Source organism: Rhamphochromis longiceps, linkage group LG19 (genome assembly GCF_057381845.1).
Source record: "Rhamphochromis longiceps isolate RC_006_pf linkage group LG19, R_longiceps_female_GT1.1, whole genome shotgun sequence".
Lineage (NCBI taxonomy): Eukaryota > Metazoa > Chordata > Actinopteri > Cichliformes > Cichlidae > Rhamphochromis > Rhamphochromis longiceps.
In genome coordinates this window covers 9,817,205-9,843,087 of record NC_140575.1, presented here as the reverse complement: position 1 = coordinate 9,843,087, position 25,883 = coordinate 9,817,205, and the positions used below count along the sequence as shown (strand labels likewise).

Sequence of the window (25,883 nt, the reverse complement as noted above, 5' to 3'; positions counted from 1 at the left end):
TCACCGTATGTTTTCTGGTAATTATTTCTTTCCATATTTCCACTGATTGTTTAAAAAAACTCAGAATCTTTCACTCTGGGTTTTTTCTTACAATTTTGCATCCAATTCCAAGCTGCTAAAACAGCAGAGTTCTAGATGTTCCTGACATTCAGGTAGTTCTTTAACTAGTTTGACTCTTTTAGATTGAGCATATTCTTCAAAATAGTAACTGAATAAAATGTGATATATTAAAACAAGTGATCTTGCTATGTCATGTTGAACGCTGTCTTTTGGGAACCTTTCACCGACAGTGACTGGGCTCATATTATACATGATTTCACCCATTTGTCATGCCTTTATTAGTTCCACCTTCTTAAAACACTGAAAAGATGGAGCTGAAATCTTATTGGAGATTTCACAATACCTCTCGTAGCCTTTACACCAGAACACTGAAGTCATTAGTGTTCTTCACTATTAACAATAACATTTTTTTATATCCTTTTTGAATCTTTTCCTGCAGTTTTATTATCCTTTGTACATGCTCTCACACACCTCCAGGACTGATATTCTTCTGAATACTGCATAGTCACCAGCAATTTTAAGCATGCATAATTTCTAAAAACCACGTGTGTCATGACATCATATACTTTGAACTCAAATTTACAAACCAAACCCAACTCCTGCTGGGTTACCCTGTTGCACATTTGTATAATGCAAGCTGCTACTGTTTGCTCCTCAGAACCACCACTAGGGGGTATGTTATCCTCTATAAGCTCAAGCAACCTCGCACTCACCAAGAGCATTTCTCTTTTTAACCGTTGTACTCCAAACCCAGTGCAGGTCTTTCGACATTAACCTCCCGTTTTAAAAGAGGCGAAAACAATGCAAGCTCTTCTGGGAAATGTAGTTATCCTGTAAAGGGGTTAAAGCCACGTCCTGTCAGAGCGAAGCAGACCGGAAAAACTACATTTCCAACAGTGCAACTTGGCCAGCTGACTGTTTGGCGGCAGTCCCACAGCTGTAAAAGTTAGTTGGAGGGTGAGAAAGAAATAAACATTTAATAATCTCAGAGAAGAAGAGGGCTGGCGGTGATTTGAAGCGGCATGTCTGAATATCCGCCCTTCCAGTATGGCAAGTCTCGTTTCGACCAGGTACTTGCAGTTTTTATCTGATCATAAACAGATACACTTGTAACAAAATATATTTTTTGGACATAATTTGCGTGGCAAACAGACCACACCCACTCACCGTGTTTATGCGTGTGTGTGGTTAGATGCGCTGTCCCGCAGGCGGATTCTTAAACCCATATCAGGAGCATTATACCATATCATATCTTATTGCGCTTTTGAAATGAAAGTCATACCATAACTTTAGGTGAAGCCTTGTGACTTTTAAAGCTGTATCCGAAAGGCTTTAGGTGAAGTTGGGCATTGAACGCATCACAAGAGCAAAGGTAAACTTGTAAAAATCTGTAATATGCAGCTGGTCCATAAATGTTTGGACAGCGACGCAGCTTTTTGTAGTTTAGCCTCTGCACACCACCTCTTGACTTAAAATCAAGATGTGATTAAGGTCAAGGCTTCCAGCTTCTATTCAAGGGGTTTAAAAATAACTGTTCAGTGGTTGGTGTCAATCATTGTACAGGTGAAACCAAGATGAATTTGTACTACAGTGTGCAGGGAGGGAAAGTATGGAGAAGGAGATAAACATGCCTCATTATCTGTCAATCAGGGTGGAGGCAATGTTATGGCACGGTCATGTATGCTTGCCAGAGGAACCGGGTCACTAGTGTTTACTGATGACATGACTGCTGATAAAAGTAGCAGGATGAAATGTGAAGTATACAGGGATATACTCTGTGCTCCGATTCGGCACAAATGCTGCAAAACTGATCAGAAAGCGATTTACAGTGCAGAAAATCATCGAAAGCAGCGAGTCAGAGACACTGAATATTTTTCAATGATTCTAGACTTCAGAAAGTCACTGACTGCAAAGGATTTTCATCCAAGTATTAAAAACAGTCATTTTATTTCAAATTATGTTGATCCAACAAGCTTTTAGCTCCTGAAAAATATCTGTAATTGTTAAATAGTTCCTTGATTGCTTGATTTTAAATCCACTGTGGAGGCACACAGAGCTAAAACTGCAAAATACTGTGTTGTTGTTCAAATGCTTTTTGACCCTCACTGTATGTGCTAACAGAAAATATGCAGGTCAGCTGTTATCATACAGGTATCCCATGAGATATGCTTTTATTCCATCTTATGTTAGCCTTTTATATTTCAACCCTAGTGCCCTCAAAAGCGAATACACACAAGCCTGCACCTTCGAGGCTCTTTCAGAGAAATGTTTATTACTTTATCAGTTTGAACTGTACGACCTTCTTTTGGTGTCTGACTTCTTATATGCCTCATTTAGATAAATGAGACAAATGTCATAAACGGCTCTCTATATGGGGTATAGCGGTTCAGCACCACAAGCCACATGTAACAAAAACCATCGCCCAGGTGAATCAGTTAAGTTTTAACAGAAAATGAAGATTTATTGTGTAATACACTTTTTAGTCTGCTATAAATATACATTTACATCAATTTGTGGTATTTTTGTACACAAATATATTGAGTCAGTAAAAATGAAAAAGAAGAACATAAGACATAAGATGTATACACTCACCAACCTCTTTATTAGGTACACCTGTCCAACTGCTGGTCAACACAAATATGTGATTAGCCCACATGCATTTTGCCATGTAGGCATGTTCTCTGCTCATAAACTAATTTTCTGAATGAGGACGAACGGTGATTTGAGTGCCAGGTGAGCTGGTCTGAGTATTTTAGAAAGTACTGGTTTGCTGGGAATTTTCTGTAGGGTTTACGACAATGTCCTGAAAAAGACCAAAGCTTAATCTCTTGTTCCAGAGGATGGTTATTTGTTTTGGTAGCTCTAATTTCTGTGCTTTCATAGTTTTTTAACCATCACTGAGGTGATTTGCATTTAACTCCAACTCTATTGGTCTAAGTTGGGGAGGTCTCCATCTGTACTCCGGTATAACGGTATGGCATGAACTGTGGAAAAATTGAATTTCCAGCATTCCCTATTTTGATCCTGTGAAATTATTACATGGAGATATTTTTTTGAATTTTCTTTTATTAAAACTGTTAAGTTTACTCCATTGAAAGTGGAATTTCAGACGAAGCTGAAATGTGGAAACCAACTCAAAAGGCTGCGTCTTCATAAATCAGGATCTGATACAACATAATGATAAGATTAAGCCCCTGTTACCCTTCCAGTAAAGCTGAGACAAGTCTGTTCCACTCGAGTATCGACTCAAACTGGTCAAACTGGAGTGGCACTGGTGGGTAATTGAATGTACCAGATTTAACAACTTTTCCCCTGTGCCATGTTTGTACAAACCATCCATATGTTCAGGAAGTCACGAGGCACAGCAGTGAGTCAGATACCAGATTTTCATCCAAATTAGCAGTTAGTGTAATTAAACTCCAGTTAGGGAGGGACAGGAGGCTTTCGAGGCTGCGTGGCACGTTGCTGATTCCCCTAAATTATTCCTTATGCTCGGTTATGAATAAATTCTCGAAAGGTATTTCTGGCACAGTCGTTATTAGAATGAATTGCAAAACGGTGTGAGTAGTTTTGGGTGTGCAAAAGATGCAGATAGGAAACAGTTTGTCTCTGGCATTAATGAGGAGGCTCCACCTGGCGTGTTTAAACAGCTGGCGAGCGGTAATATTGCTGTTTACTGGCCGACAGCTGGAATCTCCATGGCTCTCGATTCATAATCATGATTTGGCTGCATATAATTGATCAACAATTTATATGCAGACTGGGTGGAAAGTTGGACTTTCTGAACTTATACATTCCAGATCAGGATTTTTCCACTGATTATATATTTAAAGTTGCATCTGCAGTTTAATGTTTGGTCTTTAAATAAAAAAAACAATATTGCTAACAATTGCTTTGTATATGAATGAATGAATGTGCATTTCGTTTGTCTCTCAGAACACGTTTTTTGGCCGGTTCAGGCACTTCTTGGACGTGATTGACCCCAGCACGCTCTTTGTGACAGAGGTAAACAAACCTTTGGATTTGTTACATGGATCACATGCGTGGGTTGCTTATTTACCAAGTTAGCCACAGTATCACAATATCTGCATACAAATGACATTAAACTCCATCAGATGATCTGTGATGGTGATCTTTAGAGAAGTCAGGTTTTATATAACCGCAGTGGTTTCCTAGCTGGGCTAAAACGGCAGCACAATAATCTTGTGGGATTCAACATTAGCCAAAATTTACTGAAGGAGGTGTTGAATTAAAGGAAGAAAACCTCAAAGGTATAATTAAAATGAAGGATTCTCAGCTACTGCCAGCAAATGTGCCACCTTTAGGTTACAGGATATTCTCTGTAAATGTTAGGCTGCTCTGCTCATTGCAACATTTCCACAGTTCTTGGTTGTGTTGTGGTAATTTTGCTCATGGAGCCATCACAGCTCTAGTGCTCTGGGTAATGAAGCTGTTAGTGGGTTCTTTGGTGACACTAATAGCTGCAGTACCTCCCGGGATGTGATGAGGTGTGGACATATGGGGCTGCTGGGAGGGGTGGAAAGTGCATATGCTTAGACACTCACCCACACCCACACTGATACACATGACACCTTGCTGGGCCAGGCATCGCCTCAACTTGCCCCTAATTCAGACAGTGGAACAGGGACAGCCCTGATTTGCCTTCGGTCGCACGCACACATGACCTCCTGTGCATACAGTAAAAAAAAAAAGAAAAAAGTGCACGGCTAACACTGACACGCACAATTACAGAAACGTGAACACACATACACACACAGATGGCGAGCTCATTAGAACAAATTGGTCCTCATGACCTTGTATTTTCCTCCATATTAGACAATGATCACACCACAGTAAGCTCCTCATTACCTTTTAGGGAACTCATTTGTCACATGAAAATCATCACGGAGGTTTTAGTAAAACATAATTATCACACATTGAGGCCTATAGCAGGAGGGCAAATACACATCTAAGCTGACATAGAGGCGAGAGTGGCCAGACTTGGTTTCACATTTTATTGACTCTCATGTTCCGTCACATCAGAAACGGCTGCGGGAGTGCGTCGAGCTGCTTGACCATTTCAAGCAAGGAACTCTGCCTCTGGGAGTGACGAATGCTCAGGTAAATATGCGTCAGCTTGAGTTGAAAACTCACATCAACATCAGTTTGTGAGAATTCAGCATCTGAAACGCTGCAAACCTTTCTGAAAAGCCTCTTCTATGCAGTCTGACATGTGTCTCCTGCCCTTGAGTGGATTATCTGTGCACTGCAGGCACTAACCGGCCTTTGAGTGCTAAATCAAAAATAGCTGCTTTAATGTTTGTGCCAGGGAAATATTTATGGTATGAACGAAGTTTATATTGTTGCAACATTTTAATAATTAGTTTTTATTTACACCGTTGAAGCAACTTATTCGTTATTAGTTGTACAGTAATTTCTCTGTGAAGCAGACTCTGTGAATATACTTAACCTTCTATTTTATCTAAGGAGGTATTTACAGTCAATATTTTTAATTGTTTAAACGTTCAGATGAAATATTTAAATTTGAAATATCTGTTCTTTTCAAGTCTACTGCTTTTGCAATAGCTGATGTACTACAAACAATTTTAATTGTAAAAATAAACCAAATTTAGTCTTTTTAATTAATTTAATTTCAACAATATTATTAACCGTACAGTCCTGTTAATAATTGCAAAATATAATAATTGAAATTTCATCATTTTTTAATGTAATTTTTTATTTAATTTTCTTTTACATATTAAATTTGTAAACTATATTGTAGACAGACAAACTATCCCCCTTAAACACAGAAGCATTGAAAGACTTTCTACTTTTTCTTATTTATTTTACTTTACAGCTTTGGCAAGCCCAGAAAATAAAGCAGGTAAGATTTCTCTGTTTTTGCTTACTTTGTCTATTAAGAGAAGCAGATGAAATACGATCCATCTCTATATAATGTCATTATTGGGTCCAATCTAAGTGAAACACTCCAAAAAAAAGTAACGTCATTCGAAGCGGGTAAGGTTTGACTGGTGTTACGTGCTTATACCGCAAATATACCAAAGAGTGTACAAAAACAACATTAAAAAAGGCTTCCATGTTGAAGTAACTACATTAAAATTAGACACTGAAGCAGGCGAGCGGTTTTACCTCCAGTGTTAATTAGCTGGAAGTGCCAGCTCTGCAAGATGGCTGACAGTCGTTGAACTACAGGTGCAGCCGGTTAAAGTGGGAGAAAATTATTTAAAGTTTTAATATCTATTTACAAACTGCCAACGTCCAACACTGCCAGAGATTTATATGTTTGATATTTATGCCTCACCTAAATAAAACTTAATTAATGTAATGAATTGATGAATTATTTAATGAATGTATTTTTAAGTGCAATGTCAGCACTGTGAAATTAGTTTTGTACTTTGTTTGGCATTTCTTTAATTTAGATGCTGTTTAAATCTTATGACTTCCCACGTCCACCTTATTCATTTATAAAATGTGCATTTTCATTGGAAAATTAAAAATTAAAAGCTGTTACATCTCAGTTTTTGCTCATATTGAACTCGACACTAAAATGTGTATTTAAGGATCTAATCAAACACTCTAAATACAGATGAACCATAAGTATTCTCTCATCTTTAGAACTAATTTTCTAAACCACGGATGGGATGCAGTGGACTTTACGTTAAAGTATGTATCTTGTCGACATAAACTTGTCTTTGGGTCAGGTTTAATGTGTGTATAAAGGGTTGTTCAGACAAATCTTAAGTAAGTAACTCTTCTTTTATCATTATGGTTGCTATTGCTTCCATTTCATGTGTAGGATATGCAGTTCAGTCTACATAAACAATTTCACACTCTGCAGGAATGAAACCAAATCCGGCTCAAACTGGGCTCCATATGAACACTGAAGGCTGGCTTACGTCCAGGTTTGTTTTTGTATGAGAACATGAAACAGTTGGTGCTCTTGCAGGGTTTCAGGGTTGTCAACTGCCAAAACTCCCCAAAACCGACCTATCCTTCAGCATGGTGCTTGCCTTATTTATGTGCTTCTAAGGTTTATACTCTTTCTGAGTGTTAAAGACCTAGAACTCTTTGTGTAGTTTGTTAGATCATTATAGTTTAAACTAGTCTCCAGATTTTTCTTACTGCATCCCAAGTTCATTCAAGACTAAGAGGAAAATCTATATTCAGCCATGATAGTGGTATATCTATCACATGTACGTATGTGGTCTTTCACAAGTCGAAGCTTGGCTCCATGAGCCTGAGGAAGCAGTGTAATCGCTTTCGTTCTTTTCCAATCTGCAGATTTGATCAGTGTTAAGGCAGTGGGGGAAAGACACATCATCTGTCTTATCTACTTTGTAACAGTGGGAATAGCAAACTGACGGGATAATGTCTGGTGTAATTGCTTGAATATTTGTGTAGAATTGACAAAAAACACCCCACAATCCTTCTAAAATCATTTAAAAGTAAATGGGCTTTCTAAAGTTAGCCTCCTATTTGTCTAGAAATACCTGCCATAATTCCTTTTGGCTGCTTCTGTCTCTTTATGTCATCCAAGATTCACTCAGTGACACTGGAATCGTGGCTCTATGGTGGCCTTACCTAATGTTGCCGGTCCTTCCTGTGGTTCTTTATCACTTTGACCGTCTGGTTAAGTTGTTGTAATGTTGTAGAACGAATCTGAAACTGATCAAATGCTTTCTTGTGTGGTAGATGAGAAGGTAAACCTTGAAAATGCCTCGTACCTTAGTCTAGCTGAAAAGACTGCTGTTAAAATTTGCTCCCTGTTTCGGGGGAGTTAATTAAGCCATTCGATGTGGTTGCAACCAGTTCGTACATTCAGCTGACAGTGTGTGCAGGCAGTCTGCAGGATAAATTTCATTCACTAGACATCCCTTAACTGTCCATGAAAACTGCCTGGTTCAACTTTACTTTGTGTTTTAATATAAATTAGAAGATGATAGCATGCTAACATGCTAAAAACGATAGCTCTCGCTACCCAAACCATAACAGAAATTAGATTTGTTGTAAATATTGCGTTAAGTGTTAGGGTTGGGTTTCTACGGCACCCCACAATTGGTAATGACACTGGTGTTTCGTACTTTTATGCATCAGCATATTGTTATTCCAAGTATTTTACATTAGCATTAGCATCTTTAGCTTCTTAAAGGGAGCTTTTTCTGTGGTGAATACTTTTGGCTTGCTTTAAAGCGTTATACTGTATCCGACAACTCAGTCACTATTTTTCTTTTACTTGTGAAGATAACAACTTTTGTTGAATTTTGTTAAATTACTGCAAACATGTCAAACTGTTATATTTGTCAAAGGAGTAAGGTTATTTTTCAAAAGCTCCCCAAGTGCAATGCATTGTTCCTGAAATATGATTAAATGAGTGATGTAAATAAATAAGTCGATTAGCAATAACTGGTTAATCTATTGATTTGAAACCATTTTCTCAGTGGTTTTTATATATTCAAGTTAATATTAAATACCCTGAGCAGTAACTTTCTTTTAGTTATTTTCACAGCAGTGCTCTCTTTATAAGTCATATGAACTGACTTAACCCAAATCATTCGGTGCTCATTACTGTCTGATTGTTATCATTATGCACTTATTACAGGCCATCATCCACCCCGACACAGGGGAGAAGATCCTCATGCCTTTTCGGATGTCAGGTAGCGTATCTAAGAGTGGAAACTTTGGAGTGGAGGGGAATCTCGGGGCTTTTAAGTGGTCCAATACGGAGGCGTCTTCACCTTAGAGACTGTCATGGCTCAACAGGGCTCTTCAGGTTGTCTCAGGCCTGGAAAAGGTCACGCTCAGCTGGGCGCTGATTAAAACCTCTCTGCTGTGCTGACAGAGATCTACTTGGGGTTTGTGAAGAAGCAAATGCTAGCACTTTGGTTCAGTTTGAAAGCACCCTTTTTGTAGGATGACCGTAGTGGAAGTGAGAACAAAGAAAAGAAGGAAAGGACAGAAGCAATTAACATGTAATTACCAACATACCACATGAATGTCAGACCAATAGGAACTGGCCTCGTGATCCAAAGTTAGAAAGAAGAGAACAGTGTTTTTTGAAGGGCTTGGACATTTCTGCACAAAAGAATAGATTTATAGTAAATCTGAGAAAAAGGGTAGAGGCGAAATTGTAAGAGTGGTAATACTGATCATCTTTTACCAGGTTTTATCCCGTTTGGCACACCAGTGGTAAGAGTGGTTTTCATAAACTCTGTTTTTCCAAAGCACACACTCATACAATACCAATGCTACAAATAATGATAATTTATTGATTTTCCTTTATGAAATCTTTCTTTCTTTCTTTCTTTCTTTCTTTCTTTCTTTCTTTCTTTCTTTCTTTCTTTCTTTCTTTCTTTCTTTCTTTCTTTCTTTCTGTCTTTGCAGGTTGTTGGCCTCCTTCTCCCTAATCAAACACTTGCATCTACCGTCTTCTGGCAGGTATTTCTTCGAAATTCATCTCTGGCGTAGTTTGGTTTTCTAAATTACTTCACTTTGTAAACATGGCACATATGCTGTAGGTAGTGCCTCAAGAAAAACAACGAATGAGCAAGTGTTGACTATGATGTGATTTTGTTTTGATAAAACTAAGAATGATCAGTTCTAAAGCTGCGGGATTAATGGAAAATGCTTTAAAAAAGCAGAAACAATAATGAATAGAATAAATTAAGAATTAATTATAAGAAATCCGGGTGGTGTGAGACAGAGGCTGCCACTGTTTAAATAACGGAGTCTCTTCTGTCACTGATTCTGCTCGTATGCTTGATAGAGCCAGTGGCTGAGCCTGTAGGTTAAGATGCTTCTTTTAGCTGATTTTAAATGCACAGGAGAATCACCTTAAATGAAACTTATTATTATCGCAGTTTATTACATCTTACTATACTTTTCACTTTCCTCTCCTTTGTACGGCAGTGGTTGAACCAAAGTCACAATGCCTGTGTTAACTACAGCAACCGCAATGCCTCCAAGGTACTGTACCTGCATGGCATCCCAGCTGGCCCATTACTACACACATTACAAATGCCTTTTTCTGTTGCTCAGCTAAAGTGCTTTTATAATGTTGTCTCCTCTTGTTTTCTGCCACTTTAGCCAGCTCCAGCTTCCAAGTTCCTGCTGGGATACCTTGGGGCGGTTACCAGTACAGTGTCCATTGCTGTAAGTCCCAGCAAATCTTGTGTTGACTGATAAAGGAAAAACCAAAAAAGTAAAGCCTTCAACCTTGGCGTGAGTGTTGATGTTGCATAGTTTTTCTACCAAAACAGTGCAACTTCCCTGCTGGCAACAAATGTTTGGAACACCACAAACCCAACAACCAGCTGATCCAAGTAATGTAAATGAGAAATCCATGATTTGTTGTGGACTAAAGACTCATTAACAACTATTTGCGGGATCTGTGTATGTGCTGTGTCTGAAAAAAATCTCTGATTATATCGGCCATTATAAAGGACTTTGAAAATCACCAAATAGTAGTATTAGTCTCATTCGACATCTAAGGATCCATCAGGTTAACTGATAATTCACTGAAACTAGGAACAATGTATAGAAGCAGGTCTTTGTAATCCCTTCATTACCCACAGATGGGGAAAAAAATGTTCAATAAGCCTTCTTTTTTTTTGCAGATTATTTATTAATTTGTCTGTTACATACACTAAACGAAGGGTTCCTGTAACCACCTTGATAACAGAAGAAAATATTGGTAATCTGGGCTTCTGTGCAGTTTCAGCATGTGGTCTTTCACCGCATTACTTCTTCAGTTAAACACCAAATATCCAAAATGGCAAAATTTCAAATAAGGTGGATATCAACATAACTATAAAAAAAGCAGACTTCATAATATCCCAATCACTTAAACGTCTCTTCTTACCTCTATGTCACCACAGAATAAAATGTCATAGGGGCGTAATACCCGTTCACACACCTGCCTGACACAACCCTTAGTGTGGACAAGGAGCTCCAACCAAGCCAATTACTGGTCCTGCTGGGTGTTCATCCGGCTGATGCCCTCAGGCTTGACAATGGCAGCAAGCACAGAAAGAAATTGCGGGGTGTCTGGAGTTTGGTACGACATCCCTGGAGGGGGGCAGGCACGCTCCAATTAAACGTCCGCTCTGGTGATGACCCCCCGCAGGGCTAGAGGGAGCTGGAGGATGAAGTGGCGTGGTGGTGTGTTATTTGAGCGAATATAGCCTTTTGAATGCACCAATCTGAAATGTTAAAACACTGCAAAGTTACGTTCATCAAATGTTTAAACACATTGCCCATAATTTTAGTCCACTTTCTCCCAGTGATCCTTTTTCTGATGCTTGTATGTTTAAGCCTGGTGGTGGCTGTTCTCGTGCTCTGCTCATCCCCTTTGAAAGAAAGAGCTCTGAATTCCAAATTTTCTGTGCTGGCTTTTCACACACACAGTGTCTGATCATATCATCTGTGTCTGGTTTATCTTCAGGTTGGGTTAAACGTTTTAATCCAGAGAGCGAGCCGCTTCAGCCCAACCACCAGGCTTTTGGTGCAGAGGTTCATCCCCTTCCCAGCAGTGGGTAAGTTAAATAAAAATGTAAAAAGTCAGGTGAGCTTCTCGTGGGACAGAGAAGGGTTAAGCCCTGGATGGACATTTAAAGTAAATGTCATAGCTTAGATATTTTTTAGTAATAGTAATAAAACAATTGGGGGTTTTATAGAAACGAATGAAACGCCTTTGGCTAACAGCTCTGCAATAATTGCTATTAAAAGGTATATTTAAAAAAGCGCACACACAAGCTGATTGTTTTCTTTTCCTTGCTCTTGATATATTATACCTTTTTATTTAAGCTGTTTTCTGATCACAATAATTCCCTGTATGAAAGCTAAATAGAGCGATTTTTGTCTCACGCCGCTCCCCTCCGCCCGCTCTCCTCTCTGCAGGCTTACCGTCGCGTTGACAGCCGGCTTTGTGTGTGCAGCCACAAAGCTGATTTTCATGCCACTCTCCCGCAAACACAATCACACCCAGGGGTATAGACCCGTGTCCCAGAATGCCCCGGGCTGCTGGCTCATAATTAAATTGTTTGCTTGCCCCCCCCCTTTCCTTACCATGGCGGTTCTTCTAATTAAATCAACAGGTTTCTACAGCGCAGCCTTTGCCTGGTAATTGGCTGCTTGTTAGAACTCTGCTGCCGCAAACAAATTGGATAATTACCCTTAAAGTGCCGTCTATGTCAAGGCCTCATTTACCTGATTTCTGTTTGTTCATTGTTGTTCCTGTTGTTGTTTTGCTAGGCCAATATAAGAGGTAATTAAAATGGCTAATTGAAGCGAACGAAAGCAAAGGGCCGTTTGAATTTTCGCCCATTTGATTTTGTTTGCTTACTTAAGGCTAGATTTATTTGTAATAACCTAATCAAGCGGCGGCCTGTCATTCAATTAGATTATGAAGACCTTAACTGGAGGGAAAGCCACGCTGGCAGAAATTTAGGGGGTTAATTATTTGTTGTCTTATTTGTCATTATTTGTGATATTTAGAAAGTAATTATGTACAAAAAATTCTTGGATGTATTTCTGTGAGTGTACCACCAGTTATGAGATGATGATTAAAATGTACACAAATGTAATTATTTTAAATAATTACAAATGACAGGCAGATATTTCAACATTAAGCTGTGCAGATTTTTGCATTTTATCAATTTAATTTAGTAATTACTTTGATGCTTTTATTTATGTGTTTAAGAGTTTCTATTTAACTGTAGTGTTTGTTCCTGTTTGTTCCTCGCCACAACCCTGTCTGTCCCTTTTTATTATTAACTGGTCTGGGTAAAAAAATCCCTTATAGGTAAAAAGAGTTATTTGCTCAGTCAATTGAATTCCCCTCACAAAGCGACCTGGCAGCCCTGCGGCCTTTAGTAGAGATAACTCTGAACGCTGTTGTCTTAAATTAAAAAGGCTCGGGGCAGCACCACTAAACTCTCTAAAATGAGTTTGTCTTATTCCTATTAGAGTCAAGAAGAAAGGTTAATCTATATTAACATACATTTGTGTTCATTTTAGTTTTCGTGAATAATCAGAGGGAAGCAACGCCGCTGTTTGTCAACCTGCCAGCCTCTCTGTGATCTGACTGTTGTGTGTGTCAGAGTCTCGCAGAGGCACGGCTTCAGTTTTCTGAACGCTGACACGATGACATGGCAATAATGTTCTTCATTTGAGGAGTGAGAAGAGTAAACAGGAGTTCAGTGTCTTCCACAGGGACACTCAGCGGTGGTAATTGGCAGTTTGGAGTTTTCATAACAATGTCAGTTCAGCCTGTTAGCTTCTTTTACAAGAGATGATTTTCCTTACAGGAGGGAACAAGGGCAAAAGCGATTTCTTAAGCTGTGGTGTTTTCTGACCTAATTGCATATCCTGATGTGTTAAAATGGACTGTAGATCAATGATAGGCTGCTCATCTAACATTATTGTGTAACCAAAAATGTGCAAATAACATGCAGTTGTAGATATTTAATGTAAATATGCAAACAGAAATTATTTATCTGTATTATAGGTCTAGTGCCAATCCTTGAGTTAATGTAGTTAATAGGTTATTTCATTTGAAAGAATAGTCTTGTGCAAGTCTTGAGCCATGCTTCATTTCTTTATATCTTTTAAAATGAATTATCTTGAGTAATAGGTGATTACCAGAGAGTCAACAGCTTGGCCTATTGCAGCGTGGCGTGCAGTGTGACTTCAAAAAATTTGAGGAAACTGTGACAGGCCTAAAAAATGTCTACAGCTGATTAACAGTATCTGAAAATTATATCCTTAAGAAATAGGAAAAAATCCAGCAAAGGGTTCACACGGGACCTGAGTGATACAGCCAACGCGTCAGCTGATCCATGTGTCAGTGAAAGAAGGGTGGCTGTCATTGTTCTTATGGAAAGTAAACAAGGAGAACAGGCTGAAGTATGACAAACTGAACAAGAACTGGACTGAAAGTTGGTGTCAGCAGGCTTTATGGAGTGATGAAAGCAATTTTTAAGTCTGATTCAAGTCATTGTCAGTGTGGACGGAGGAGATTGAGAGAAAAGTACAACAGTGAGTGTCTGTAGCCATCTGTGAAGCACGGCGGAGGCTCTGCCAAGCTTTGGGGCTACAGTCAGTGGGGAGAGTGCCTAAGAGAGTTCAGCCTGTGTTGGAGAATAAATGAGGTCACACCAAATACTGACTTTTAAATGTCATTAGAATTGTACAAACTCTGTTTTTGCCTAATATACTGTATTTCTGTGTATATTTGCACATGTTTGCATGTACACACTGCAGTTATTTCCTATTTTTCTAGCAAAAAGGAAACAAATAAGTGATGACTCGAGCCTTATATGATATAATTTTAAAGAAACATTATGTACGGGTATTACAAGTTTCTTTTTTTAATCAATCTGTGTGTTAAAGTATTATTATTTCTTGTTGGCAGCTGAGTGTCCTTGCAGTTTTACTGCCTTGCTGCCAGTTCTATAGTTAGTTTTATGCTGATTCTTACATTACAACATTTTGGACAAATGATGATTTTTCACTTCATGATAAAAAGTTAAAGGCTCATCAAAGTTATTGTAGCGCATCAGGGTCTGTAGTAAATTTAATGTCAGTCCAGATTTTTAAATATATTTCACAAGAAAACAAAAGGTCACGCTCGTAGAAATCCAAGAGGAAAAGTCAGCGCCACAGGTTAGTCACTCTGAATTTCATCAAAGTGGTGGACCCAGCCATGTGACCCATTGACTGATATTACCATCCTTAGAGCCAAGATGCTTCATTATTTTTGAGCAAATATTTAATAATCACAGGACACTGATGTGGAGTTTACATCTTGAAAAAGAATATGTGCAACTTCTGAATCCATCCATGCAGTTCAGAACAAACAAAGTTTAGTCCTTCATCCTTATAGGACTTATAAAAGGAAATCAAACCTCCCTTTTCCAGTGGGCGTCTTCATAGAAAACCTGTTTATCAGTTAGTAGACTGATTACTTTTAAGGCTGTCAAAACGGTGCTTTTAAAAAAAAAAACCTTTTCTATCTCTGTCCATAACATCACGATTTCCTCATTCCAAATATGACTGTATGTTACATTCCTAGTGGCAGTGGCACGTTTCCCTTTGATCTTAAAAAACTTTCTTCTGTCTTCACAGCGAGTGCAAATGTCTGCAACGTGGTGCTCATGAGACACTCTGAGCTGTCAGAGGGCATCAGCGTGCTCGACAACAACGGCAACGTGGTGGGAACATCAAGAGTAGCTGCCAGGCATGTATGTCCTCAGCTCTGAAAATTAAATGGATCATGTTATTGGTATTGCTGTTTAGCAACATATGCACTACAATGCTTTTAAATAGCAAACAATTTAAAGTTTAAGTGTTTTGCTTTCACACGTCAGTATTCGTGCATTTAAACACTTAAATGATTGCATTGTTTCCCAGATTCAAAGCAAATTTATTTGTATTTTTTAATATTCCTGGTTTATGTTTTTTTATGCAGGCTCTCTTGGAGACGGCCCTGACCAGAGTAGTCATGCCCATGCCAATCCTGGTGCTTCCTCCTCTGATCATGTCTACACTGGAAAAGTAAGAAACACTTCTCAACTTAGTTTAGCCATTGTGTGTTTCCACCTGTTCAGCTGCTGTTTAACACAAGACACCCTGCAGAAGTTCAAATCCAGCATCAGAATTGTTAAGAGAAGTGATTCTTGATGATGCAGAGGCCACTCCGAGTATTTCAGAAACAGCTGATCTGCTGCCATTTCAGTGCCAAACAATTCCTGCTACAGCTTTCGGATGGTAGGATCCCACCTGCCTTATATAAATGTTTCAGGCTGGTGGTGGTGTAATGGTATTTGGGGTGTTTTCTTGGCAGACTTGTTTAAAAGCCACAGCCTACACAGCAGTATTGCTGATGACCTTCCCATTCCCAGGATCCAGGAGGATAACCCAAAGCTCAAATCATCTCAGACTGGCTTCTTGAATATGAATGGGATATTTGCATTTCGGACATGCAGCTGCCTAATCTGCAGCACCTGTGTGATGCTGTCATGTCAATATGTCTGGAATGTTTCCAGCGTCTTGTTGAATCTCTGCCATGAAGAATTAAGACCATTCTGAAGGCAAAACGGGAACCAACCCGATACTAGCACCGATTGGTGCACCTAATAAAGCTATCCTGTGAATGTATCGGACGACTGAAGGCAGAAAGATGTTGATGCCGTTTAGATGTTTGGATTTTCTGATTCCTTATCGTCTGTCTTAAAGTGTGCTGTTGAGATCCATCGCTTTTATATCCACAAAAACAGGATAACAGTAGAAGAACCACACTGTTCCTGATCAAATAAAGAATTCCCTGCAATGTCTTTCAAATGAAAATATAATCTTGACTTTCAATGGAGACTGATCTCTTCCTTTCACTGGAAAGTTGACTCCTCTGGCTTTTTATGCTATTAATTGTAGATTGTGTCTGTTGGAACTGCTGATGTTGACCTCTGTTGTCTGTACGAGTAGTGAGGTTGTGCTCTGCACTTTAAATGCATTCCTTAATATGATTTCATTTTGATATGAATAGTTTTTTTAGGAAAAGAAGACCAAACAGCCAGTGTTTGCAGCAGGAAAATAACTAATTTAATTAAGTCTTAATGGAGAGAATCACTGTCTTTATCAAACTCCATAAACTATTTTTTAAAGAGGCTGATTATGCTGTTATGGCGGTAATGAAGGAGGTGAAAGTTTCATGAGTTAGAATAATTCAAGGATCCAGCTGTCTTCTAATTAAATTACCACAAATTAATTATAAAGCCGTCCAATTTTTGTTCAAGAAAAGAATATTTGTGATTCTCTCGTTATCTACTCGGCTGTTGTTTAATACTGATTCGATACTGCACATCAGCTCTACTGGTTCAGCGTTGTGTGCGATGACGGTAACGGTGCTTTAATGACAAAGGGTGTTTATGCAGATGCCCGTTGATCGATGGCGCGACTGTGCCTGTGGTGCAGCGAGGAATGCAGCGGTCTCTGCAGATCCTTGACAGCACTTGTCTAGACCTCTCAGAGTGGGCGGGCTCAGTCGGTGGGGCCGACTGCCCAGGTGTGTTTGGGATTCCTGGCAGCTGAATGACTGAACCGTGAGCGAGAGAGAAAGCAGCGGTGGGGTGAGCGTAGATCTCCGAGGGTTGGCTGCAGCGCTGCTCAGCCGTCCTCCACATCAGCTCGCCTTCACTGGCTCTCAATGGAGCGAGAACAAGGGGATGGAGACACGTCCCCGGGCGGCCCCTCAGTGATGGATTACACTGCTGAGAACAGATACACGGGGAGTGACTGCAGGTTCTGGCCTTCATGTGCTTCAGTAGCTGTGAGGGGGTGCAGTGAATTCTGGACTTTCATCTGTTTATTTATTTAAGTCCCAGACTACATTAATCTGCAGTGGGAATTTCCATTTGCTGTAAGATACCCAGGTTACCTGATTCAGAGTCAGGTTTACTGCTTCAGCATTTAAATTCTAAGTCAGGTGTTATTTATAACAATTTAATAATATAAATGATAGTATATTTCCTGCAGTAGCAGTAGCGAGACTGTTTAGATAAACACAATGGTCAAAACTGGCCATGTTAAGGCTCTTTCATATTGAAATATGACACCAAAGATATATTGCTAAAAATAGACATGCTCACCATTATTTTTTCCTTTTTTTGTAACATTTGTGAAAAGTCTGTATTACACAACCCCTCTTGACACATGTTTGCACGCTTCTTTCTGCTCTAACTGGCCAACATGTCAAAATAAATCAAATGATGGCTCAGCAGAAGCGAACGAGTGAATAAAAATGAACCGTTTCGCTGTCAGGAATTCATTTTTAATAAATGGGAACACATTTGGGCACATTTTGGGCAAACTCTAGGACACTTGTATAATAAAAATAAACAATATAAATATGATATCCTAGATTTAGTAATTTAGAAATTGTTTCTGTTAGTCCACATTAAAGGGGAAAAACAGTTGTAGTTGATTATGTGTTAATTTCTGATGCTTTTATTTGCTGTTTCATTTCACAGTAATGCACTTAGTTATAAGTAGAACGACTAACAATATTAAATTTGATTATGATGCTGCTTTTTATTTTTTTCCTCCATCATCATCTAGTGCTGTGTTTCGCCACAGGTCAGCAGGGGATAGTCTAACAGCCAGTTTGATCATGGTAACAGGGAGACACAGGTCCATGTAAACAGTTCAACCTGGGTAAGACCTTGACCAAAATATGGCCACTAGCCAGGTTGTAGTCAGATCCCGTGAATGCAGTATTACATTAAATGATATCACTGATTTTGGTTGGTTTCAGGTTTTTCACCTGACCAAAAAGGGGTTTTAAATTTTGCACATGAGCCCGAATCCAAGTTCCTGTCACCAGAGGTGTGGACTCGAGTCACATGACTTGGACTCGAGTCAGACTCGAGTCATTAATTTTATGACTTTAGACTTGACTTGAAAAAATGTTCTAAGACTTGTGACTTGACTTGGACTTTTACACCAATGACTTGGGACTTGAATTGGACTTGAACCGGTTTACTTGAAAAGACTTGATATTTTACCCCAAATATAAAATTTAACATGCATATTATATAGAGATTGAAAATGTGACGTCATTCACGGGTAGAACCGCAAAGGATTCTGGGAACTCGTGGCAAGCGGTACTAGCGCACGCAGGCTTTCAATTAAAATCAGTTATACAGCGATAAAAAGAAACACAAAAATGGCAAGAAGCTGTTGTATTATTAACTGCAATAGCCGGTCGCATGACAGCCACTGGAAGCCGACGGGTAAAGAGATCGGTTGTTATCGGATTACGTCGTTGAAGAGAAATTGTTCGAGCCATGTTTCCGAAGTAACAAAGAGGCGACGGATGGCCTGGATTGCAGCCATTCAAAGATCAAATATAACGTCCCAGAACACTCCAGCTCACAGGTTAGTCTGCTCCAAGCATTTACACGAAGGTCAGTGTTTTTTAGTAGTTAATACGTCATTTTTCTTAACATAATTGGTGATATAGGTTACAAGCAAGTCTGGCGCTGAACAGAAATGGTCGCGCTATGCTCCTTTATTTATTGTGCATAAATAGTGAATTGTCCTGACACAATATTGCGTTTCGCTTCTGTTATTATGGTACATTGACAAAAACATATACTTTTATTCACAGGATAAAACAGGTTTTTTGTATCACTAATTGCCCAGTACGATTACAGCATACAATATTGTTGTCACTGCTACATTTCTGTGATGCTACCAGAAATTATTTCCACTACTAATTAATTACCGTTGAGCTCAAAGGTCCTATTAATAAACGGTTAAGGAATGTGTATTTATGACGACGATTTGTGAGACTGGTAAACTTATGATACGTACGATGGTCTTTCGTTCTACACGGTGCATTTCAAGGTCCTGCACCCATCCGGCGGTAAACTGTACCTGGGCTTGTTGCAGTGACCTGAAGTTACTAAACTTCATGAGTGTATGCGCTCACTCCAAGAACCGTATGATTATAAATATGCATATAAATATGCTACGATGAGATAGCTGACTTCATCTAACTAGCAAATGTTGTCCAGGCTACGTTGGTGATACAGTTTTTTTTAATGTGTATGATATTTTTGTCATGCGATTTTAAAGCTGGTCCTACAACCGCATCCAAGAATAACATGCAGCTTATCTCAGAACTGTCCGTGAAAATTATTCTTGGAGCTAGGTTTAATTGAGCTGCATTTTAAAGAGGTGCAATTTCACAATTTGTGTATATTTTCTAAGTTCACTATTTTGTCATGTGTTGAGAAAAACACAGATTTTAAAATTACATGGTCTAATATTTACATTTAGCATAACTGCAAAATTATTTTTTCGTTTTTTTTTTTTTTTAAAGACTCGAAAGGACTTGAAATTCAAAGTTTCAGACTTGTGACTTGACTCGGACTTTTACACCAGTGACTTGAGACTCGACTCTGACTTGCCTGACATTACTTGAGACTTGACTTGAGACTTGAGGATAAAGACTTGAGACTTACTTGAGACTTGCAAAACAATGACTTGGTCCCACCTCTGCCTGTCACGTCTCACATACCTTGCAACTTTTCTCCCGTTGACTTTTTTTGTTAAAAATGCAGTTTTCCACGTGTGTGTGTGTGTGTGTGTGCGCGCGCGTGCGTGTGTGTGCACGGAGCCTAATTAAACCATGGCAGCCATATGTGTTAATGAGCTCTCTCATTAGGCAGTAGCTCTCCTCGTTAGGGGGAGAGGCGTCGCTAGCGGTGGAGAGACAGAGCGGCTCTTTCTCAAGCTCCTGCTGAGCTTCGCTGTCCCGCTCAATGTAGAGGGGGATTATCCTAGTGGAGGGTTAGCGAGGAGAGAGAGGAGAAACATATTTCATTCGTTTGATTTATTAAATGCCCTTAAAAAAATTAACATGCATTTGTTTTCTTTAGCTCATGGGAATACACTTTTGAAACCTTTTGCAAAATGTTAGCAAAGGATCATGCGGTTCAGTTTTAACTGCATAAATGGTGATTAAAGGCTTGTTTAAGCTAAACATGTGTAACGACGGAGTGGACAGCTGATAGTGTGTGTGAAATCAAAATGTTTTGATCTGCTCACCTGCTGATCCACGTGAGTTTTATCAGGTCCTGACAAATGACTTTCTTGCCGGGGTTTATTTAGCTTAACTGCACTGAATTAACTTCGGTGATGAATGGTGTGGAAAAGTAGCCTGCCTAGTGCTGCATAGGTCTTGTGCTGACTGGCACCTGAACAGAGTTGGAGACTCCGTCAATGTCTTGGGTGTTTGTCATGTTCCTTTCTTAAGCACATTTTGCTGGGACCCTGGCCAGAACCTAAAGTTTTCAACAGAAGATTATAAATATAATAAGATGATCCAGCTTTTATTCACCTTTATTTTAAAATGTGTAGCTGGTTGGTCCCTAAACACTCATAGCATATGTGTGTTTGTTGACTATATATGCAGCCCAGGCTATGTTGCACTGTGTTGTGTGTGAGAACCTGTTGCTTTTGCCCATGGTCTGGGTGTATGGCTGACAACTGACTTGTTTCTTCTTCTCTGTTTCCCGTCAGGCTCCCTCTCCTGCAGAGACAAAAGAGGCTCGTCCTGCCTGTCCACAGTCTCGTGTGTCTCGCTGCCTTCAGCCTGGCTCTGCCGCTTGCCATCAGTTTGTTTCCACAGATGTCGCAGGTACTTCATGCCCAATTCTTTTTCTCTTAAGGAGCATGCAGTTGGAGACATAATTATTTGATCCCCTGCTAAATTTGTAAGTTTGAAGTGAAGTGAACAGGCTAATCTTTATGGTCGTTTTATTTTAATTGAGAGAGACGAACTATCAACCAGAGTCACTTGCTTGTTGCCTTGGGGGTATGTTTTGAGGTCTGATGGAAGATCCATCCATGACCCAATTTAATTTTAGTGTTCTGGCCGAGAGAAGGAGGTTCTCAGGCAAGATATCACGGTACTGAGGAAGCCGTCTTCTAAACTACGCAGAAAAATAGCCCCAAAGCATAAGATAAGATGAGATAGAACTTTATTAATCCCTCGGGTGGGTTCCTCTGGGAAATTCGATCGATAATTCGATGTTTCCACCTTGACTGTGGGGATGATGTTCTTTGGGTCATACTCTGCATTTCTCTTCCTCCAAAGATTTTTGGAACTGTGTTATCAATGGTGTTCTTGGTGACCGTGGTCCCAACTGCCTTCAGATCATTAACAACCTCCTCCGGTGTAGTTTTGTGCTGATCCACCACCGTTCTCATCATCATCCTCATCCTATGAGCCAAGATCTTGCATGGAGCTCCAAACCGAGACTCACTGATGGTCATTTTATATTTCTTCCTTTGATTTTCTCTCTCTGCATTAAAATGAAAATACCATAAAAAAGACAGTTCATTTATTTTGAAGTGAGCATACTTACAAGTTCATCAGGAGATCAAATAATCATTTCCCCCGCTGTAATTTTTCAACATTGAATAAAACAGAACAGACTTAAGCAGGGCTTTATATTGGGTCTTCTAAAATTGCAGATATGCTGGATGTGTGTTCGAGCATATGTGTCTAAATTATGAATGTTTGAGTCTCTGCGGTGGCACAGTTTTTGTTCTCCTGCCTAATGCTCGGTTGCTCATGCTCAGTCCTGAGATTTTGTTCATTGCAAACACAGAGCTGCAAATGTAAAGCCTCAGGTTGAATGATGATGTCGGTGACCAGCGTCTCCTGACCTCTCCAGTATTTCCCATTGAGCTGTGCAGCAGCGCTGTCCTAATGAGGCGCCGCCCTCTGAGACTCAACCTGCTCTGTTATGATCTGCCCAGAGCCACCATTGCCTTTATTCACCGCCACTGATGCCATCCAGACTAGCGGGCTGAGATCTAACTTTAGCCTTATTGCCTCAGTATGTATCATTCTACTCATTAAACGGCAATGGCACAATTATGTTTTTCCACTCCATCTCCCTCTCTCTTTGTCTCCTCTCTGCCAAATGACTTGCTGACACAAGCCAACCAGCTCTGGCTTTAAAATGTTTAGGATTTAATTACCACTTGAAATAGCTCAGACAGCCATATGGCAAAAAACTTCAGACATATGTGCCGCCAACAGTCCTGTGAAAAGCTGCCTCCAGTTCCACAGAGGGGCCTGTTTTTTTTTCTTCTCACAAGTCCTTTTTGCACTTTCACAAGGATAGCAGATGAAAAAAAAAAGGGAAAAAAAAAAAGATCTCCCCAAAAAGCAACATGAATGCCCCACTCTCTTGGACCCCCCGCCTACTCAATTTGTCCCACTTCCCCATTTCACACCTACCAAGATGTCTGATTAGGATTCTGCCTCCAACTCCAACAGCCATCTGTCTCTGGTTCAAATATTAGGTGATGCAAACCTCAAATTAGACTTTAATCTGGCAAATTGGCTCTTTTTGCACATTAGCAGTAAATACAGAACATTTAAAGCCTTTGAGAATTACAGTCAGTTTCCAGTCTCTATGCAGCGGTTCGTGTCGGTGATATACGGTTGCATATACAGCACGCACATACTGCATCGAAGCTGTTATATCTGACGATTTGTGCGAAATATTTCCATTTGCACTACTGACCTTTTCTGTCCTGCTTTGGTTTCCCACAGATCAGTGTAGATCAGCTGGAGCCAGAGATCGCCATGGCAACCGACTGTAAGATTGTGACATACAATAAAGGACTTTGAGTGATCGCTACCAAAACTGAAATGTGAAGAAAGGACGCGCAGCCCGTCGTGGCTCGAGCCGCCCCGACGCTGCCAGGGAATTAATTGTGTCAAATTTGGCTGCTGCTGCAGTGGCTTTAGCACACGTTTGGACAACAACAGCTGATACGAAGAATCAGCAGCAACAGTGATAAGAAAATATGTATCACAACACGAGGAGACAAAGCCAAACAAGTGCATTTTGAGGGTAACAGCCCAGTTAGGTTGATTAATTAGGTTAACAAAACCCATAAGCTTGCTTGGTTCCTTGAGGCTTTTTCCACAACGAGCAGACCGCTAACCATAGATCAAAGATGGGCAAATTAAAATGTCTGGACAAATAAATGTGTAAACTGTGAATGAAATGAAGATACAAATGCTTCCCGCCTTTTTTTTTTTGTTTTTGACCCTTCAATATGAGTCAGTACCTTCCTGTGACCCAAGGCGATGTATGTCTATAACCTGGAAGTATTTCAATCAACGTGGAAATAAGAAAGCAGCCAAGATCAATCTTTTTGAATCTGAATGATTATTTTTGCTCTCTTGGGGTGCTGTGACTCACGTTCGCAACTACTGATTTATGTATTTTTAAAGTAGCTTTGCTGTGAATTGCGTTTCTCTGGTGTCTGCACAACAAATATATACACAGCCTGATTGTGTTTGTTTAAGTTTCCTTGGATCTCAATGAGCCAAGTGTTCCCTGTGACCACTATCAGCTTTAAATTCCTCCAGTGAAAGAGTGACTCAGTTTCTAACCACAATGGCAAATAATAAAAAAGTTGCAGTTTTGGTTCAGAGTGAAAACCAGAACATTATAATTAAGCAAATATTGCAAAAGCATAAATAAATACACAATTGTGACATTTTATTTCGGTGATATATTGCATTTATTTATTTCTAATTACATCTATGTTGAATATTATTTTTCAGCCAGCAAATGTTTTTCAGCGTCATCTCTAAAGGTGCTGTGGGTTGTGCCCTATAATTTCAGTTTTTCAGCTATACTTTGAGCTCCGTGTAAATGCTACCAGGGCATAGTTAGCAGCATTCTTTCAGTAATTAGACGTGTAATTCTGTGTGTGCGTTGCACTGCATGATTTATCACTCAACGAGGAATTTTAAAGCCAGTGTAATTTGTACGTTTTACTGAGAAAACAGAAAGCTGCAATCATCCCCCAGAAAGCAAGTAATGAGAAAATCCTGATTAAACCCACAGTGATTCGGTCGAGTTTTCTAACACCTTTGCAGCAACAACAGCAGCAGCAGCTCCTAAACCTACACGTCTGGAGAGACACTTGTTATTCACGCTGTTTTCCTGCTCTCATCCTAAACTCTCCCCTCTGCTGACTAAGGCGACACGAGACCGGGCGTTTAGGGAGATGAGCTTGATTTTTGCCTTTAATTGTTTTCCTAACAGACGACTTAGAGGTGCAGCTCGCGTTAATTGCGCTGACCTTATAGCTAATCAAGATGTGATTAGGCTTAAGCAACCCGCTCACCGTCAAGACAGCTTTTAGTGTCAGTGAGCTACTGTACTGTTTAAAAATAAGCCCATTTGATTGTGTTTGTTTAGATGATTGGAAACCGTCAATGTCTCTTACAATGTATTTGCACCTGCAGTGAGTATAGGATATCCTGGAACTCAAAACAAAACATATGGCCCCTTTACACCTCCAGATGTCTGATGTATTGTGCACCGCTGTTAAAAAAAAACAAGAAAAAAGTGAGCACTACTGCAGTGCATTTTACTCGTACGTCTCCGTGCCTCTTAGCTTACAAAACAAGTCATCAGGGTCAGCCGTCAGGGCTCATCTCTAAAGCCTCGGGGTCATTAGGCAGAGGCTCCTTCCGTTTCCTTTGACAGGTGATTACTGTGGCAGTTGGTGAAAAGGCTTCTGCACAATGCCAACTACTTTCCCTCCTTTTTTTCCAGGAGTTTCAGCCTCTGGATGGGAATGATTTCTGTGCTATTTCTGCTGGAATTCAGAGGAAATACAGACTGATGGCTAACACACCTGACACCTGTGCAGCTGTCCGGCAACATTCCTGACACATCAATCTCAAAGAGAAACCACCTTAACGGGATGTTGGATTGCACCACCCACCTAAGCTTGCTGCAGCTTACAGCAAAAAGAACAGTAAAATTCTTCATTTGTGCTCCAGTATTGCCGGGTTGTCATTCCCATCACTTGCATGCATCTTGAGTTTGAAAGTAAGACGTAATAAATCAAATCTGCAACTGCAATGGCTGTAATGAAATGTAATCTTGCAGTATCTGAAGTTTAAAAAGAAAACACTTGAGTTACACACACACACACACACACACACACACACACACACACACACACACACACACACACACACACACACACACACACACACACACACACAAAAATGGCGTATCCCATCAGAGAAATAATTTTTACTTTTATTTCTAAAACATCTTTCTGTAATTACACGTTCCGCTCGCACAACTGTGTTCTGGTCATATTACGTTTTTGTACTACACACAGTGCTGGATGAAATCTGCACACATTCACGATCACAAATGTGCCATGGCAGAAGAAGCACGAAG

General features: G+C 39.8%; 1 protein-coding gene across 1 annotated transcript; it reads left to right on the top strand.

Annotated features, from left to right (window-relative positions):
• The first annotated feature begins 913 nt into the window (after positions 1 to 913).
• Positions 914 to 25,622, top strand: sfxn5a (sideroflexin 5a). The gene is made up of 14 exons (XM_085391781.1): positions 914 to 1,130; positions 3,997 to 4,065; positions 5,104 to 5,181; positions 5,918 to 5,944; positions 8,681 to 8,735; positions 9,242 to 9,267; positions 9,463 to 9,516; positions 9,988 to 10,044; positions 10,165 to 10,230; positions 11,522 to 11,612; positions 15,205 to 15,320; positions 15,548 to 15,633; positions 21,163 to 21,280; positions 23,213 to 25,622. The coding sequence occupies exons 1-14, from the start codon at positions 1,083 to 1,085 to the stop codon at positions 23,288 to 23,290; spliced, it is 969 nt and encodes a 322-aa protein (XP_085247907.1). The 5' UTR covers positions 914 to 1,082; the 3' UTR covers positions 23,291 to 25,622.
• The last annotated feature ends 261 nt before the right edge of the window (positions 25,623 to 25,883 follow it).